Source organism: Leucoraja erinacea, chromosome 15 (genome assembly GCF_028641065.1).
Source record: "Leucoraja erinacea ecotype New England chromosome 15, Leri_hhj_1, whole genome shotgun sequence".
NCBI lineage: Eukaryota > Metazoa > Chordata > Chondrichthyes > Rajiformes > Rajidae > Leucoraja > Leucoraja erinaceus.
Window position 1 is genome coordinate 38823691 of NC_073391.1, and position 16584 is coordinate 38840274.

At 44.3% G+C, this 16584-nt stretch overlaps 1 protein-coding gene across 14 annotated transcripts in view; it reads left to right on the forward strand.

Moving 5' to 3' along the window:
* ank3b (ankyrin 3b) overlaps positions 1 to 16584 on the forward strand; it is a 287522-nt gene that overhangs the window by 133583 nt on the left and 137355 nt on the right. For all 14 annotated transcript variants that reach the window (XM_055647217.1, XM_055647218.1, XM_055647209.1 and 11 more), the window contains exons 9-12: positions 1876 to 1974; positions 5090 to 5287; positions 10184 to 10282; positions 13003 to 13101. In XM_055647217.1, the coding sequence (XP_055503192.1) occupies positions 1876 to 1974; positions 5090 to 5287; positions 10184 to 10282; positions 13003 to 13101 (495 nt within the window). The remainder of the gene's footprint in view (positions 1 to 1875; positions 1975 to 5089; positions 5288 to 10183; positions 10283 to 13002; positions 13102 to 16584) is intronic.

Sequence of the window (16584 nt, forward strand, 5' to 3'; positions counted from 1 at the left end):
TGTTATGTGATAGTGGAGCAGATTGTAAGCAAACCCTATACATTGACAAACCAAAGTTCCTTTAATACCCCCTGCACATCAGGATCGATGAACACAGTAAAACACGTGTTTGCTTGTTGAATGTCCAATTCTTGTGGGATTCATCGGAATAAGAACCTTGGAACAAACAAAGTAGAATTTGGCTCCCTATCCTGAATAGCTTCAGGCACTTTAGCCCCGATGTATTCAGTTGTGACTTTGCACAATTGAGATTGACGTTTTAATGCATTAAACAGGAAGCACTGCACTGCTTGAGGTACTATCTCGCTTGCGTGACTCAACCTCTAATCATCACTTATAATGTAATATGATTTCCTAAAAATATTGTGAGGAATTGCAATGTTTGGAGAATTGCTGGACATGAGTAAGCAATGCGTACTGTTATAGTTGCAGTTTAGTAGCAATGTTACAAAATTTTGAGATTTTAAAAATCAAGTCTTTAATTTATCCCATCAGATAAAGCATAAAAAGGTTTAATTTGACACCTAATTCATTTTCATATCTTCAGTATTAAAAATGTTATGGCCATTTTCATACTCGGAAATTGGCATCTTGTTCACTATTGCTTTTTCATTGACTTAACACAAAAGTTGTGATCGAGAACATTTAAAAGCCCATAACTTTCTTCAAATTTAAGAGAACTGAAAGAAATTGTCAGTTATTATAGATTGAAGCATTCTGAAACAAATATGAAACAATCTTACTTAGATGACTTGAAATTAAAAAGCATATAATTAGTTAGTTACCTCATTGTAGCTAATTACAAAATTCAATTACTAGATCTAAACATCCATCCATTTCTTAAGAATAGATTAACATTTTTAAATAGCCTAAGTGTCCAAATAACATTCACACAAGAATTCACAATATAACATAATTTTTAAATCTCATTATCATGGGTTTATAGGCCAAATGGAAGGAATGTTTAATACCTGTAAATTAATGGCCATTTAAATCAACTTGCTGGTGGGATTTTCTGGAACGCGACCATTTGGAACATTGAGGTTGCGGTGATTTTAGTCCCCAAATACACTGCCGGTTCTTCGGGGAAAAAAATCACCATTTCGCAACTTAAAATGTGAATTAAATGGATCTTAAGAAACACTTTTATACATAAAAATAAACAACTTTCTTTTACCTGTCCCCTACATAAAATCTGGCCCCGTTGTCGGCATTGACGGCTTCAGAAGCTGATTTTAAAATCACTCCAGCGATTAACTTGTTGGGCAAATTTTTTTTTAAAACACACAGAACGGCCGTCGGAACGATTCTTTAGCAACATCTTGCACTCCAACAAATATAATTCAGGACCAGGTCGGGAACAAAACGCGTTTTAACCCCCCCCCCCCCCCCCCCCCCTCAAACGCGGCAAAATCGCTCACACATGACCAGTGGCAGAATTGCAGCGCCGCTGAAGGTAAGCATTGTAACATACCTAAGTTTAGTTTATCGTCACGGGTACCGAGGTACATTGAAAAGCTTTTGTTGCCTGCTATCCAGTCAGCGGAAAGTCAATACATGATTACAATCGATCCATTCACAATGTACACATACATGATAACGGAATAAGGTTTGGTGCAAGGTAAAGCCAGCAAAGTCCAATCAAGAATAGTCCAAGGGTCATCAGTGAGGTAGCAGTTTAGGACTGTTTAGGACTGCTCTCAGGTTGTGGTAGGATGATTCAGTTGCCTGATAATATCTGGGAGGAAACTGTCCCTGAATCTGGAGGTGTGCGTCTTCACTGTTGAAGAGTGGTAATTGGCGTAAAGTGGGAGCGATGGTGTAAGCTATTTATTGTTATAGACTCTGGCAATAATGCTCTGATTCCTTTGCTAGGATGGCTTGACACCTCTCCACTGTGCAGCAAGGAGTGGACATGAGCAGGTGGTGGAAATGTTGCTCGATCGAGGAGCTCCAATCCTTTCCAAGACAAAAGTAGGTCATTCTGCAGTTGAACTGAAATTGTTTCATTTGCTTTAAAGCATGCCCTAAAGCACATGTTTTTGTCCACGTGCCATTGGGTGAAAACATTGGCAAAATTGCTGAGGTCAACAAGGGAAATCCAGAAGCATTCCAATTGCAGGGTTGGGATAGTCATAGAGCAAGGCCCTTCGGCCCAACTTTCCCACACCGACCAACATGTCCCATCTACACTCGACCCACCTGCTTGTGTTTAGCCCATACCATTCTAAACCAGCTCTATCCATGTACCTGTTTAAATGTTTCTTATTTACAAGGAACAGCTCAATAAATAAACAACAATTGACCCAGATGCTGCGATTCTTATAACGTTGCAGGTACAAGCCAAAATGTTGTTTAGTGAACCAACAAGTTGATCTATGAATGTTTCTCTAATTCAAAGAATGGTAGTTTGATTTGGGAAATGGGCCAATTCTCAGTATGAAATGAAAGTACTTGGTGGTATCTCATATGCTTATTGATTGTTGTCATTCCAACCTATGCCATCAGTTGATGGCACTATGGGGCACTGCAATCAACTGCAGGAAATAGTGATTGGCTCATTCTGCATGGAAACAGGCCCAAATTGCCCACACTGACCAACATGTCCCATCTATATTATTCCCACCTGCCAGGGTTTGGCCCATTTCCCTCTAAACCTGTCCTATCCATGTAATTGCTTGTGATAGTCCCTGCCTCAACTACCTCCTCAGGCAGCTCGTTCCAGACCCCTGGGCCACACTTCGCGTGAAAAAGTTACCCCTATAAAATCTCTCCCACGTCACTTTAAACCTATGTCCTCTGGTTCTTGATTCCCCCACTCTGGGCAAGAGACTCTGTGCATCTACCTGATCTATTCCTCTCATGATTTTGTACACCTCTATAAAATCGCCCCTCATCCCCCTGCGCTCTGGGAAACAGAGACAGCCTACTCGACCTCTGCCTACAGCTCAGACTGTGGAGTCCTGGCAACATCCTTGTAAGTCCTCTCCCAACCCTGTCCAACGTAACAACATCTTTCCGACAACACGGAGCCCATAACTGATAATGATAAGAAAACTCCGAGAGATCCTCCCTCCTCTTGATGTTACGGCACAACCCGCGAGCCTGTCCCCTGAGCAGGTTGATTCACGGTGACTCACACAGACTGCTGCCACTCTCATCAATACTCGGACTAGCAAATGGGAGTAGCAACAGTCGCTGCAAATCCCAGCAAAAAGCCACCGCTACCAGAGAGAACAGGCAAAAGAATGAGTGAGTCAACTAGACAATGGAAGGGACATGGGACAAATGAATGAAAGACATGCATAAAGCAACGATGAGCAAGGAACGGTGGAGCCCACAATGGTCCATTGTTGGCTGTGGGGTAGGTGATAATGAGTTATACAGAGAGTGAAATTCAACAGGGCGACAGTGAAACTACTACGACGACAAGAGGGGGGGGGGGGGCGTCCAATTGAGTTTCACTGTCTGTGTATCTCGTTATCACCTACCCCACAGCCAACAATGGACTCCATCTTTCCTCGATTATCAATGTGTTTGGCATATCTTTCATTCATTTGTTCCAAGTCCCGCATATACCTCTCGTTTCCCTTTACCCTGACACTCAGTCTGAAGAAAGGTCTCGACCCGAAACGTCACCTATTCCTTTTCTCCAGAGATGTCGCCTGACCTGACAGGTCACTCCAGCAGTGTGTGTCTATCCTTGGTGTAAACCAGCATCCGCAGTTCCTTCCTTACACACAGCTAATGGCAGGTGGCAGCAGGCTCGTCTGATTACCTCCGCTCAGTCCTCCTAAACCTACCTGATCTCCCGGTTGCTCAACACTTAAACTCCCCCTCCCCATTCCCACACTGACCTTTCTGTTCTGGGCCTCCTCCATTGTCAGACTGAGGCCCAGCGCAAATTGGTGCACCTCATATTTTGCTTGGGCAGCTTACACCCCAGTGGTATGAACATTGACTTCTCTAACTTCATGTAACCCTTGCTTTCCCTCTCTCTCCATCCCCTCCACCTTCCCAGTACTCTGACCAGTGTTGCTGTCTCCAACTACCTTTTATCTCTGTACCGCCAGTCTCCTGACATCAGTCTGAAGCAGGGTCTTGACCCTGCTTCACCCATTCCTTCTCTCCAGAGATGCTGCCTGTCCCGCTGAGTTTCTCCAGCATTTTGTGTCTATCTTAGAAAATGGCAGGTTGTCTATCCCAGTCGGTACAGCTTGTAGTATCTGTGTTCCATTACTTTGGCCATTTTAATTTCTCCCGCTCTGTTGCGACTATTGTATTTCTGTGAAGTGAGGATACATGTCTTCAGCATATTGAAGTCAGTATTGTGTAAAGCTCAGCGTGAGGCCAGTGGATCACATTTCCTTTCTGTGTCGAGAAAAATATCATGCCTATTTCGCTGAGAGAATGTGCCTTTTAGCTCTGCATCTGGAGTTTGTCATTTGCTAAATTCTTTGTAAAGATTTTAATTTACTCAGGATACTCACATTTCAAGTGACCTGGCTGCTTTTTTTTTTAAAATATCATCGAGTTTCTTTCATTGTTTAATTTGAATTATCTGATAATTATTATTTTTTCTAATTTTGCTTTATGATTTGGGGAATTATCTGGAGCTGACAGTCATTACAAGTTCTCATGAGTAAGCTTTGACATGTCAATGTGTGATCCCCAGGTCTTTGGTAAGTAATTGTGGGGTGTGGTGCTCAGGCGGTTCAGGCGATTAGCGTAGGTGATAGGAACTGCAGATGCTGGTTTACTAAACAAAAGTGCTGGAGTAACTTAGCGGGTCAGGCACTCAGTGCCAAACATGTTTGAGGCCAGGACCCTCTTCTGTAACATCACCCATCCATGTTCTCCAGAGATGCTGCCTGACCCGCCAAGTTACTCCAGCATTTTGTTCCTTTTTTAGGTAGTCATACGGGTGTTAAAGGAATAAAACATGATGCTGCTGTGGTGATAATTGTGGCATGTCAACACTGCGATAAGTCTGTCAGGCTAAAATCTGCCGTTGTCAATGGAAAGTATTAAACTGCAAGTGAGCAAGTGCGTCCATGTTCATTCACTGTCTTTTTGTAACCCTGTCCAGAATGGCCTATCCCCACTGCACATGGCAACCCAAGGAGATCACCTAAACTCAGTGAAGCTGTTGCTTCACCATGACGTGCCTGTAGATGACGTGACCAATGACTACTTGACAGCACTGCACGTTGCCGCCCATTGCGGCCATTACAAAGTCGCCAAGGTGCTGATGGAAAAGAAAGCAAACCCAAACGCCAAAGCACTGGTGAGTAACGAGCACATATGGATTCTGAAAATGCGACATCTCCCTCTCAATCCCATCTCTGGGTGCTGTCTGTGCGCAGTTTGTTCGCTCTCCCCGAGACCTGCGTGGGTTTTCTATCAGATCTTCGGTTTCCCCCCACACTCCAAAGACATACAGATTTATAGGTTAATCGGCTTGGTATAAATGTAAATTGTCTCTCGTGTGTGTAGGATAGTGTTAATGTGCGCAGATCGCTGGTGGGTGCGGACTCTGTCTGCCGAAGTGCCTGTTTCCACGCTGTATCTCTATACTAAACTAAACAACATGGCAACAGGTTCTTCGGCCCACTGAATCCATGCTGACCATCCATCACCCCTTGACGCTAGTTCTATGTTATCCCATTTTCGCATCCACTCAGTATCAGTATCAGCCACACACTCATCTCCCTGCTACCTTCAGGTAGAAGGTACAGGAACCTGAAGACTGCAACGACCAGGCTCAGGAATAGCTACTTCCCCACAGCCATCAGGCTATTAAACCTGGCTCGGACAAAACCCTGAACATTAATAACCCATTATTTGCTATTTGCACTTTATCAGTTTATTTATTCATGTGTTTTGTAGTCAATGCCTATTATGTTCTGTGTGCTGAAGCAAAGCAAGAATTTCATTGTCCTATCAGGGACACATGACAATAAACTCGAACTTGAACTTGAACACTCCCGACACACGGGGGGTGGGGGGGGAGAATTTACAGAGGCCACTTAACCTTCAAAACGAACGTCTTTGATATGTGGGAGGAAACCGGAGCACCCGGAGGAAACCCACGCAGTCACGGGGAGACGGGGAGAAACTCCTGAGGTCTGGATCCAACCCAATTCTCTGGCGCTGTGAGGCAGCAGCTCAACCAGCTGTTGTCAATGTGCCGTCCCCAACTGAGAGATTTGTTCTGCACTTCAAGAACCATTGCCACAGATTCCATCAACTCATCTAATTTGTCCCATTATCAACTTTTGTTTTGCAACAGCCCATATATTTTTCTAACTACTCTTTGGAAAGCGACGTTTGAATCTCCTACCGTCAATCTCTGAGCCTGTCCTTTAAGTCCAAATGCTGGCTGTTGATTTTTCTTGTCTAATGACATTATTATATTTCATCCACTATCATATCTGGGATCCCACTGGGTGTACATTGGCTGCTACATGTGCCTCCAGGCCAGTAATGAAGAACATCTTATATAATTGAATAGCTGCGCAGCTTTTTTAAGCTTGTCTGAAGGTTTTAGATGTGACAGATAAATACTTGTCCGTCCTTGCTGAGGCAATTTCACCGTTTGGTGTCGTGAAAACAGAATTTAATTTCAAAACTTCTGCAGAAAGTGTGAAAAATGGCAATACTGTATCGTTTAGTCTAGTTTATTGTCCCGTGCAACGTGGTACAGTGAAGAGCATGTGTCGCGTGCCAACCAGTTCACGGAAAGACAATACATGATTACAATCGAACCACTTGCAGTGTGCAGATACATGAGAAGGGATTAATGATTAGTGCGAAGTAAAGCCAGCAAAGTCCAGTCAAGGATAGTCCAAGGGTCACCAATGAGGTAGATAGTAGTTCAGCACTGCTCTCTGGTTGTGGTAGGATGATTCAGTTGCCTGATAACAGCTGGGAAGACACTGTCCCTGAATCTGGAGGTGTGCGTTTTCACACTTTGGAAGTCACTATGTACACAATATTGCCAGCTTGCAATAAATACAATTTATGGAAGATGCGAGGATAGCTAGTGGCAATTAATGTGCACCATTCAAACTATTCAGATTAATAAAGACAAGACGTCGATGACGAAATTCTATTAACTTTTTTCCAAATTCATCAGTCATGATACATCCTATGTTTCTGATATAGTTGGATGATGTGGGGACTGGACAGTGTTTTTAATGACCTTGCAGATTAGGCATCTTAAATTGCCACAAAGAAACATTACAGGCCATTGACTAGTCCAGGTTTATTGTCCTGCACACTAGGATGCAATGAGATTCTTCAGACTTTTGACTCTTGGACTTCAGTGATACAGAGCGAGAACAGGCCCTTCGGCCCACCGAGACCGCGCCGGCCAGCGTTCCCCGTACACGAGCACTATCCTACACACACTAGGGACGAGTTACAATTTGACTGAAGCCCCAATTAAGCTACAAACCTTGTGGGAGGAAACCAGAGCACCCAGAGAAAATCCACGCAGTCAAAGAATTATAAACTCCATTCAGATAGCACCTGTGGCCAGGATGGGAACGTGGGAATCTTGTGGTGTCAGGCAGCAACTATGTCCCTGCTGGGCCACTGTTCCTTGTTCATATGAACCTCACAGAGTAAACCGTATCCTCACACTAACCATCCATACGATAAATACAGTGAAGAATGCAAAACAGCACAGTAGATCAAGAATGTAGAGCAGATCCGGGTAGTATGCAAGAAAATATTGCAGTATAATAACGGAAAGAGGTAGTGTTAGGAATAAGAGTACATGGCATCAACACTGGGAAACAGCCAGGAAAGAGGTGATTGATTCACGAGTCTGATAGCAGTGGGGAAGAAACTGTTCTTAGGTTTGGACATATGTTCATAAGGCCATAAGTGATAGGAGCAGAATTAGGCCATTCTGCCCACCAAGTCTACTCCGCCACTCAATCATGGCTGATCGATCTCTCCCACCGAAACCCCATTCTCCTGCCTTCTCCCCCATAAACCCTCACACCCATACTGATCAAGAATCTATCCATCTCTGCCTTAAAAATATCCATTGACTTGGCCTCCACAGCCTTCTGTAGGAAAGAATTCCACAGATTCATCACCCTCTGACTAAAGAAATTCCTCCTCAAGTTCCTAAAGGAACGTCATTTAATTCTGAGGGTATGACCTCTGGCCCTAGTTTTTCCCACTAGTGGAAACATCCTCTCCACATCCACTCTATCCAGGCCTTTCACTATTCGGTAAGTTTCAATGAGGTGTCCCCTCATTGTTCTAAACTCCAGCGAGTTCTAAACTCCAGCGAGTACAGGCCCAGTGCCATCAAACGCTCATCATATGTTAACCCTCTCATTCCTGGGATCATTCTCATAAGCCTCTGGGCTTTCAAGGTGCTACATCCCAGAAGGTAGAAGAGAATTGAGTCAAAGCCATTCAGCATTAAAACAGGCCCTTCAGCCCAACGTCCAAGATGCCCCGTCTAAGCTAGAGCCACCTTCCCGTTTTTGTCCCATATCCCTTTAAACCTTTCCTGTAGGGAATGGCCTGTATAGCAGGCATCCTTAACTATGCTTCCTGCCCTTCAGTTGTATGTGAAGTAGTTCAGAGCAAGGCACGAAAAGAGACAGAGTATGCAATAGATCACAATAGTAACCATGTTAATAATGACCTCAAAGTTTCCTGCAAGGCATCTCAATCAATATATAAAGCTTTATTTCAGACACAGGTCCATATACACATCAAACAGTACAAAGAATTACAAAGATACATTAAGAAATTGCATATTAGCCTAAAATATATATAAGCTATTGCACCAATGCCATCTTAGCCTAGAAGTGAATCTATAGCAGCTTTTCAGAGGGCTGACTAAGGCTTCAATTATGTGGTTCTCTGACTTGTCCAGGCGACAGATAAAACTAAACATCAGCTGTCTTAAGAGTGCCTCACAGGTTGGCACTCTAGTGGACACAAACAATTGACTGGCACTATGCCACCTAGGGACACGAAGTAGCAACCTCATTGCATCATTGTATGCTACCTTAAGCCTCTGCATACTCTTTTTCTTATACTTAGACCACAATTGAGCAGTATATAACGGTGTGATGTAGGGTCTGAATAGGGAACACTTCGCATGGTCAGAGCACATATAAAACTTCCTTATAAGCATGTTGGCTTGAAGATAAATTATACAGCGCTGTCGGTAGATAAGCAACTTACAACAAACAGCTTTTAAAAAGCTTGTTCTGGATTTATAGATGAACTTAAAACCCGTGTATGAACCCACCAAATGTGAACATTTTAGTAGGAAATTTAAAGAAAGATATATAATTATGGCACCAGCAGTGATCGTCTGAAGAATGCTTTTTCAGCGGTTGGGGCTTTCTTTCTGATGCTAAAGTGTCGGTTTTCCTTGTGTCGCTGCTCAGATATCTAAGCAAATAAAAGGAGGGATGGGCACTGCCTGAGAAGCAGGAAGGGACTGGATAGGTAAATGACACCTTGAGGAATAGAGAGAGAGAATCAATGTCACTCTGCAAGAGGGGAACAAGGGCTCGTGTATCAGTTACCATGGATACCAGGGGGGATAGTGAATAAGTGATGGGGGATGAAAAAAGTTTTGCTGGTATGTATATGGGGAAAGAAAGGAGTCAGAAAGATTATGCAACCTAAAAGATCCCAGTAAATTTGAACGTTTGACCGATAGCTTTTGAGTTTTGTCTGCAACTTCGGTTTGGTTCTCCACTGGCAGCCATGTTTTCTCCTGCTGACCTGGAATTTCTTCAACTTTTCAGCTACTCTCCCTTCCCTTGAGATGCTATCCAAAGCTTGGCTCTCCGGTCGTGCTTTTGTTAGCCAGGTCATGAAATCTTGCTCGATGAAACTGCTATATAGTTACGCACGGGGAAGTGTTGCTAGGTTGATATGGCGTAACAAAAGGCGGCTGTTATTTACATTGCCATGAACACAGGTCCAACAGCACCAATCTCTGCATTCCTCAAAGTGTCCTCGTTACTTCCTTTGTTACACTCTGGGAAGTCAAAAGCAGCGGCAGGAGAGAGGAGCTTTTGTGATGAAAGGTGCGGGGGGGGGGGGGGGAAAGATCATTTTGAAATGGTCAACTGCAAAAATAGTGATTGCTAAGTACCTGAATAAATAATGAACCTTGAATCTGTTGTAGAATGGTTTCACCCCGCTTCATATCGCATGCAAGAAAAACAGGATTAAAGTAATGGATCTGTTGCTGAAATATGGAGCATCAATTCAGGCAGTAACTGAGGTAACATCAGCACATTTAAATGTGTGATGGATATTGATGCGTGTGTTTTATATGCGTGCTTTGTACATTGATGCGCTTTTGCATTGCTATTTTTGGAGTACTGGTTTATGAGTGCATTTCCATGATTTGATGTGCTTGGCTGTTGATCGTTTTGTTAGCAGCTTTGTGCGTTGATGAGATTGCTCATGGGCACTTGCAAATTAATGCACATGTACATTTTTTAATTAATTGTGTGCATGCATCTATAATATTTTATTTCTCTGCTGCTTCTGTAAATTGTGCATGCAGATTTTTGTGCGTTTGGGAGTATTGTTATCGATCCATTGTGTGTATACATGTTTTTATTGATTGACTGTGCATGTGCTTTTGATGTGATGGTGCATTGTAGTTTAGCGCAAAGATAAGCTTGCGCGCTGTTATTTTGTGTTGGTTGCTCGCATATTCATGTATTGATGTGATTTTTGTATTTCTGCATCGGTGTGGCTGCGCATTGTCATCTTTGTCTCTTGCTATGGTTGCATGAATGTCTGCGTGGGTGCATCTTTTGAACTGCGCACTGCTGCATGTGACTGCCAATGGGTGTCTGCGCACATGCATTTGTGTATATTTCTGCTTTGGCAGATCAATGCTTTTTCATGCGTGATTATGTCTGCCTGTGCATGAATGTCTTTACCCTTTGTGTAATTATAATTTTATGAATGAAGTGCGTGTTCTAATCATTGATATTTATTTCTCAAAAAGAACACGCATGTGTTTATTTGTTGACCTTGGCTACCTAAATTAAGCCCAATGGATCCAATCAAGTGTATGTTGTGATCAAACATTTGGCTTTGGATGGGGACAGGGTGATTTGTTCAGTATTATTGCAGGTGCCGTCTGATAGGCACATGCACTTGGCCTTGGATAGCCATGCACTGTCATCCACTTTTCTGCAATCACCTCTCTGTGTCCAGATTACAAACCAATTATAAGTGCGAAACACTTTAACTCCCCCTCCCATTCCCACACTGACCCTTCTGTCCTGGGCCTCCTCCACTGTCAGAGTGAGGCTCAACGCAAATTGGAGGAACACCCCCTCATATTTTGCTTGGGCAGCCTACACCGCAGCAGTATGAACATTGGCTTCTTCTCTAACCCTTGCTTTCCCTCTCTCTCAATCCCTCCCCCCTACTAGTTCTCCGATCAGTCTGACTGTCCTCCTGATTAGAAATGTATCTACATATGCTTCGTTGTCACCTTCCCCAAGCTAACAATGATCTATTCTACATTTTCCTTGATCATCGTCCCCTTTGATTTTATAGAATAGAATAGAATTACCTTTATTGTCATTCAGACCTTACGGTCTGAACAAAATTTCGTGCCTGCAGTCATACATACAATAATACAATAATAAACAACAACAAACACAAATTAACATCCACCACAGTGAGTCCTCCAAACACCTCCTCACTGTGGTGGAGGCAAAAATCTTAGGGCTGCAGTCTCTTCCCTCCTCTTCTCCCTCTGCGCTGAGGCGATACCCCACCGGGCGATGGTACAACCAGTCCCCGCGGCTCACCGAACCCCGCAAACGGGCCGGCTCAAACACCGCGGCCCGGGGTGGTCAAAGCTGCCGCCCTCCAGTCCAGCGGACGCAGCCGCTGGCCCGCGGCTGAACCCCGGACTCAGGTCACCGCCGCCAGAACGTCGTCCCAGCCACCGGAGCACCGTTCCAGCCCCGAGCCGGATCGCCCTCACGTGAGTGCCATTCCACCCTCGGGCTGGGCCGCTCCGACGGGAGTGCCATTCCAATTCGGGATGAGCCGCTCCGACGGGAACGCCACAGCCCCTCACGGGAGAGTCTCAGCCCCGCGCCAGGCCGCCCTCACGGGAGCGTCACAGCCCCTCACGGGAGCGCCGTTCCAGCCCCAAGCCGGACCGCCCTCACTGGAGCGAGCCCAGGGCAAGTCCTGACTGGCTGCCTCCAGAGTCTCGAGGTCGCCAGCTCCGCCATTAGGCCTCAGCGCAGACGGAGGCAGAGAATGGGGATACGACAAAAAAGTCGCATTCCCCCGGAGGGGAGAGACAGCAAACCCCGTTTCAACCCCCCCCCCCCCCCCCCCCCCCCCCCCCCCCACAACCTAAAAACCAAAAACTTAACTAGACAAAATGAAAAAAAAACAACACAAAAAAGTAAAAACAAACGGACTGCAGGCGAGCCGCTGCTGCCAGGGCAGCGCCGCCACTTCCGGATCGCCCTCACGTTTTCTTGTTTTCACACCTTACCCTTCCACATCTCTGTATCTCCCTCTCCTCTGTCTCTCAGCCTGAAGAAGGGTCTCAACCTGAAACTTCACCTATTCCTTCTATCCATGGATGCTGCCTGTCCCGCTGAGTTACTCCAGCATTTTGTGTCTATCTTCGGTGTAAACCAGCATCTGCAGTTCTTTCCTACACAGAAAACTACTTGGGTTCAGATCAGCTGAAGTTGACAATGGCTGTGATTGGGTTTGGGTTTTAATTTGAATACCCAAGCAAGTCTTCATATGTTTGTGAATTTGTCCATCCACATGCCGATAGAAGTCCATGTGTATTAGTGTCCATGTGTACTGACTTTGTGCGTGATGTGCTTGAGAGTGTCTGCTCTTGATTGTGCCTGTTTTGTCTACGGTTTACTGCTGTAAAATCTTGATGAGAAACATACTCGTTGTGATATGTGGATTCAATCTTATTCTTTGCAGTCGGGCCTCACACCTATTCACGTGGCTGCATTTATGGGACATACAAACATTGTCACCCAGTTAATGCAACGTGGAGCATCACCAAATACAACAAACGTGGTAAGGGCGACTTTGTCCATATATGAGAGCAGGGAATAACTACATTGTATTTTATGGCTATACTTACAAAGGGAGAAAGTTTAACCATTGTTTCCTGAGCGACGTGGGACATTATTTTATCATTTTAATCAAATCCAAAGGAAAATAACCACAAAAAGCCACGATTAATGTTGTCCTGGTCTGTCGTAATAGATCAATGTGATAGACACAAAACACTGGAGTAACTCAGCGGGTCAGGCAGCATCTCTGGGGAAATGGAATAGGTGACGTTTTGGGTCGAGACCCTTCTTCAGACTAGGAGTCAGGGGAGAGGGAAATTAGAGGTATGAAAAGGTACAAATCGCAGTCGGCACCGATGACTCAGGGAAAGTGGAGGCCCCAATGGTCCATTGTTGGCTGATGAAGAGGGAAATAAATAGTGAAACTAGCAAGATGGCCAGGGTGGAGGAGGGATGGAGAGAGAGGGAATGCAAGGGTTACTTGAAATGAGAGAAATCAATATTCATACGGCTGGGTTGTAAGCTGAACAAGCGAAATATGAGGTGCTGTTCCTTGTGTGGTCTCACTCAGACAGTGGAGGAGACCCAGGACAGAATGGTCAGTGTGGGAATGGGAAGGGGAGGGGGAAGGGGAATTAAAATGTTTGGCAACTGACAACTGGACGATCGCTTTGATGAGTCAACAATTCCATTATTGTCGCATCACAAAATTCTTGGTAAGGGAGGAGGCAAATGTAATATTTTTGTTCCCAGTTTTTGCAATGATGCGAACATTTTCCAAATAAGATGTTATTCCAAAACAAGGATGGTGTGCGATCAGTTCTCGTCATGAAAAAAAGCTACACCGTCAGCAGTGTCATAGTTTGGAAGTGACTTTAAACTGTGTTCCCTGCAAGCACAGAAAATGTCCCACGGCGATATTTCAAAGCAGAAGAATTATTAAGAGGCATAAATTTAATTGGTGACAAGATGAGAGGGCAAACGAGGACATGTGTCATGCCCAAGGCACAGTGCGAACTTGGAACGTTGAAGAATGGTGGAACTAAAAATGCTCCTCACAACTCGATGAGCACGTGATCACGGGCGCCACAGTGGCACAGCGGTAGAGTTGCTGAGTTCGCTCCTGACTACGGAGTGATTGTCTGTACGGGGTTTGTACGTTCTCCCCATGACCAGCGTGGGTTTTCTCCGAGATCTTTGGTTTCTTCCCACGCTCCAGAGACGTACAGGTTTGTAGGTTATTGTCCCTAGTGCGTGTAGGGTAGTGTTAATGTGCGGGGATCGCTGGTCGGCACGGGCTCAGTGGACCGAAGGGCCTGTTTCCGCACTGTATCTCTAAACTAAACTAAACCACTTGGGTGCAGATCGAGTGGTTGTAAGTGGGAGCATTTGGCATGGTTTGGTGTTGATAAGGTGGGAGTAAAGGGCATTCTTCAATGCTGCATGAAATAGTGAAAGGCCTGAATAGAGTGAATGTGGAGAGGATATTTCCACTGGAGGGAGAGTCTAAAACCAGAGGGCATAGCCTCAGAATAAAAGGACGTTCCTATAGAAAGGAGTTGAGGAGGAATTTCTTTAGTCAGAGGGTGACGAATCTGTGGAATTCATTGCCACAGAGATGGCCATGGAGGCCATGTCAATGGATAGCTTTAAGACCGAGACTGACAGTTTCTTCGTTAGTATGGGTGTCAGGGGTTATGGGCAAAAGGCAGGAGAATGGGGTTGGGAAGGAAGGATAGATCAGCCATGAATAAATGGGCGGAGTAGACTTGATGGGCCGAATGGCCATAATTCTGCGCCGAGAACTTATGAACCTATGAAAATATAAAGAAAGTGAGGATGCAGACTTTCCCCTCTCATTCCCACAGCTGCATTAACTGTCACCTAGCAAGGATCAGATAACACCAGGGAATTGTTTTTAATACCAATTGCATTTTGCAGATAAACTATTTTAATGCAAAAAGGCTGTCTCTAAGGTCCCCGCCCGATTGGCTTTGCTTTAATTTAGCCCCACGTCAGATTTTGTTTAGATCAGATTGAATAATTGGATTTGGAAAGGAATGCACTGGAGTGCCATTTGTGGGAATTCTGATCAAGCATTCTATTACCTTGCTTGGAACACTGATTCACAAAAGGTTAAAATAACTAAAACATCTTGCAAGAATTTCCCAGCATTTTTAAAGTCTCGCTCAATAGAAGCGTCGATGAGAGAATTAGATGCAGATGCGGAATTTCTAGTCACTGAACCTCCCTGTACTGCTCTGATCTTGTGCTCCCTGCGATTATTCGTTGGCAGAAGCAGAGTCACCCAAAGTTTACCTCCTGGTATCCTGACCGCGTTAAATTAAATCAACGTCTTAGGTTATTGAAGTGCAACTGTTACACTAAAGCCCCATTACATCTTGCAAGTCAATATAAGAACAAAGTCCCACCGTACTGCTAATAGGAGGCAAAAGAGGATTCTCTTGCCAAAGAAATGAGATCTAGACATTCACCTCTTTGCTGTGCTGGATGTTAGCTGGTTTATCCGACAATACAGGATTTAAGAAACACTTGTGTGATTTGGGGTGTCCCAAATTTGTGATATATTTTTTCCAAAAATAAACTTTATTGATTTTTTTTTAAAATATATGAATATATACAATAAGGATGTAGTTTACAAAGAAAAAGACACAAAGTGTTGGAGTAACTCAACTGGTCAGGCAGCATCCCTGGAGCTGTCAGATGCAACTAAATTTAAAGTAGCTCTTTCTTCCCAATAACCCTTTCTGGCTCAAGCCCTCCCTTCACCACCTCCAGTTTAAATTCCATTTGGAATATTTTGGAGGACCAAGAAACCAAGAACCAAGAACCAAGGGTTCCGATCCGAAACTTCACCCATCCAGGGATGCTGCCTGACCCACTGAGATTTCAGCACATTGTGTCGTTTTTATTTCTCAGTAGAAGAGCATAGGATTAAAGGTCTAAAATTCGTCAGATTTCTTCAGAAATAATCCAGGCTGGTTCCCAAGACGTGCTTAATATTGGAGTCGTTCTATAGACAATAGACAATGGGTGCAGGAGTAGGCCATTTGGCCCTTCAAACCAGCACCGCCATTCAATGTGATCATGGCTGATCATCCCCAATCAGTACCCCGTTCCTGCCTTCTCCCCATATCCTCTGACTCCGCTATTTTTATGAGCCCTATCTAGCTCTCACTTGAAAGCATCCAGAGAACCTGCCTCCACCGCCCTCTGAGGCAGAGAATTCCACAGACAGGCAGAGAATTCCACCGAATTTGTTCTGCTTCTGGAGCCGCTAATTTGTGATTCGTTTCTTTGCAAATAAAGAAACAAACGTTATCATTTTTCACGTCACATCCATACGCAGTCTGCCTTGTTACCCTTTAACACAGTTCAAGGATAAGGTCACAGTTTAAGAATAAGGGGTAAGCCATTTTAGGTCTGAGATGAGGAAAAACCTTTTCACCCGGAAAATTGTGAA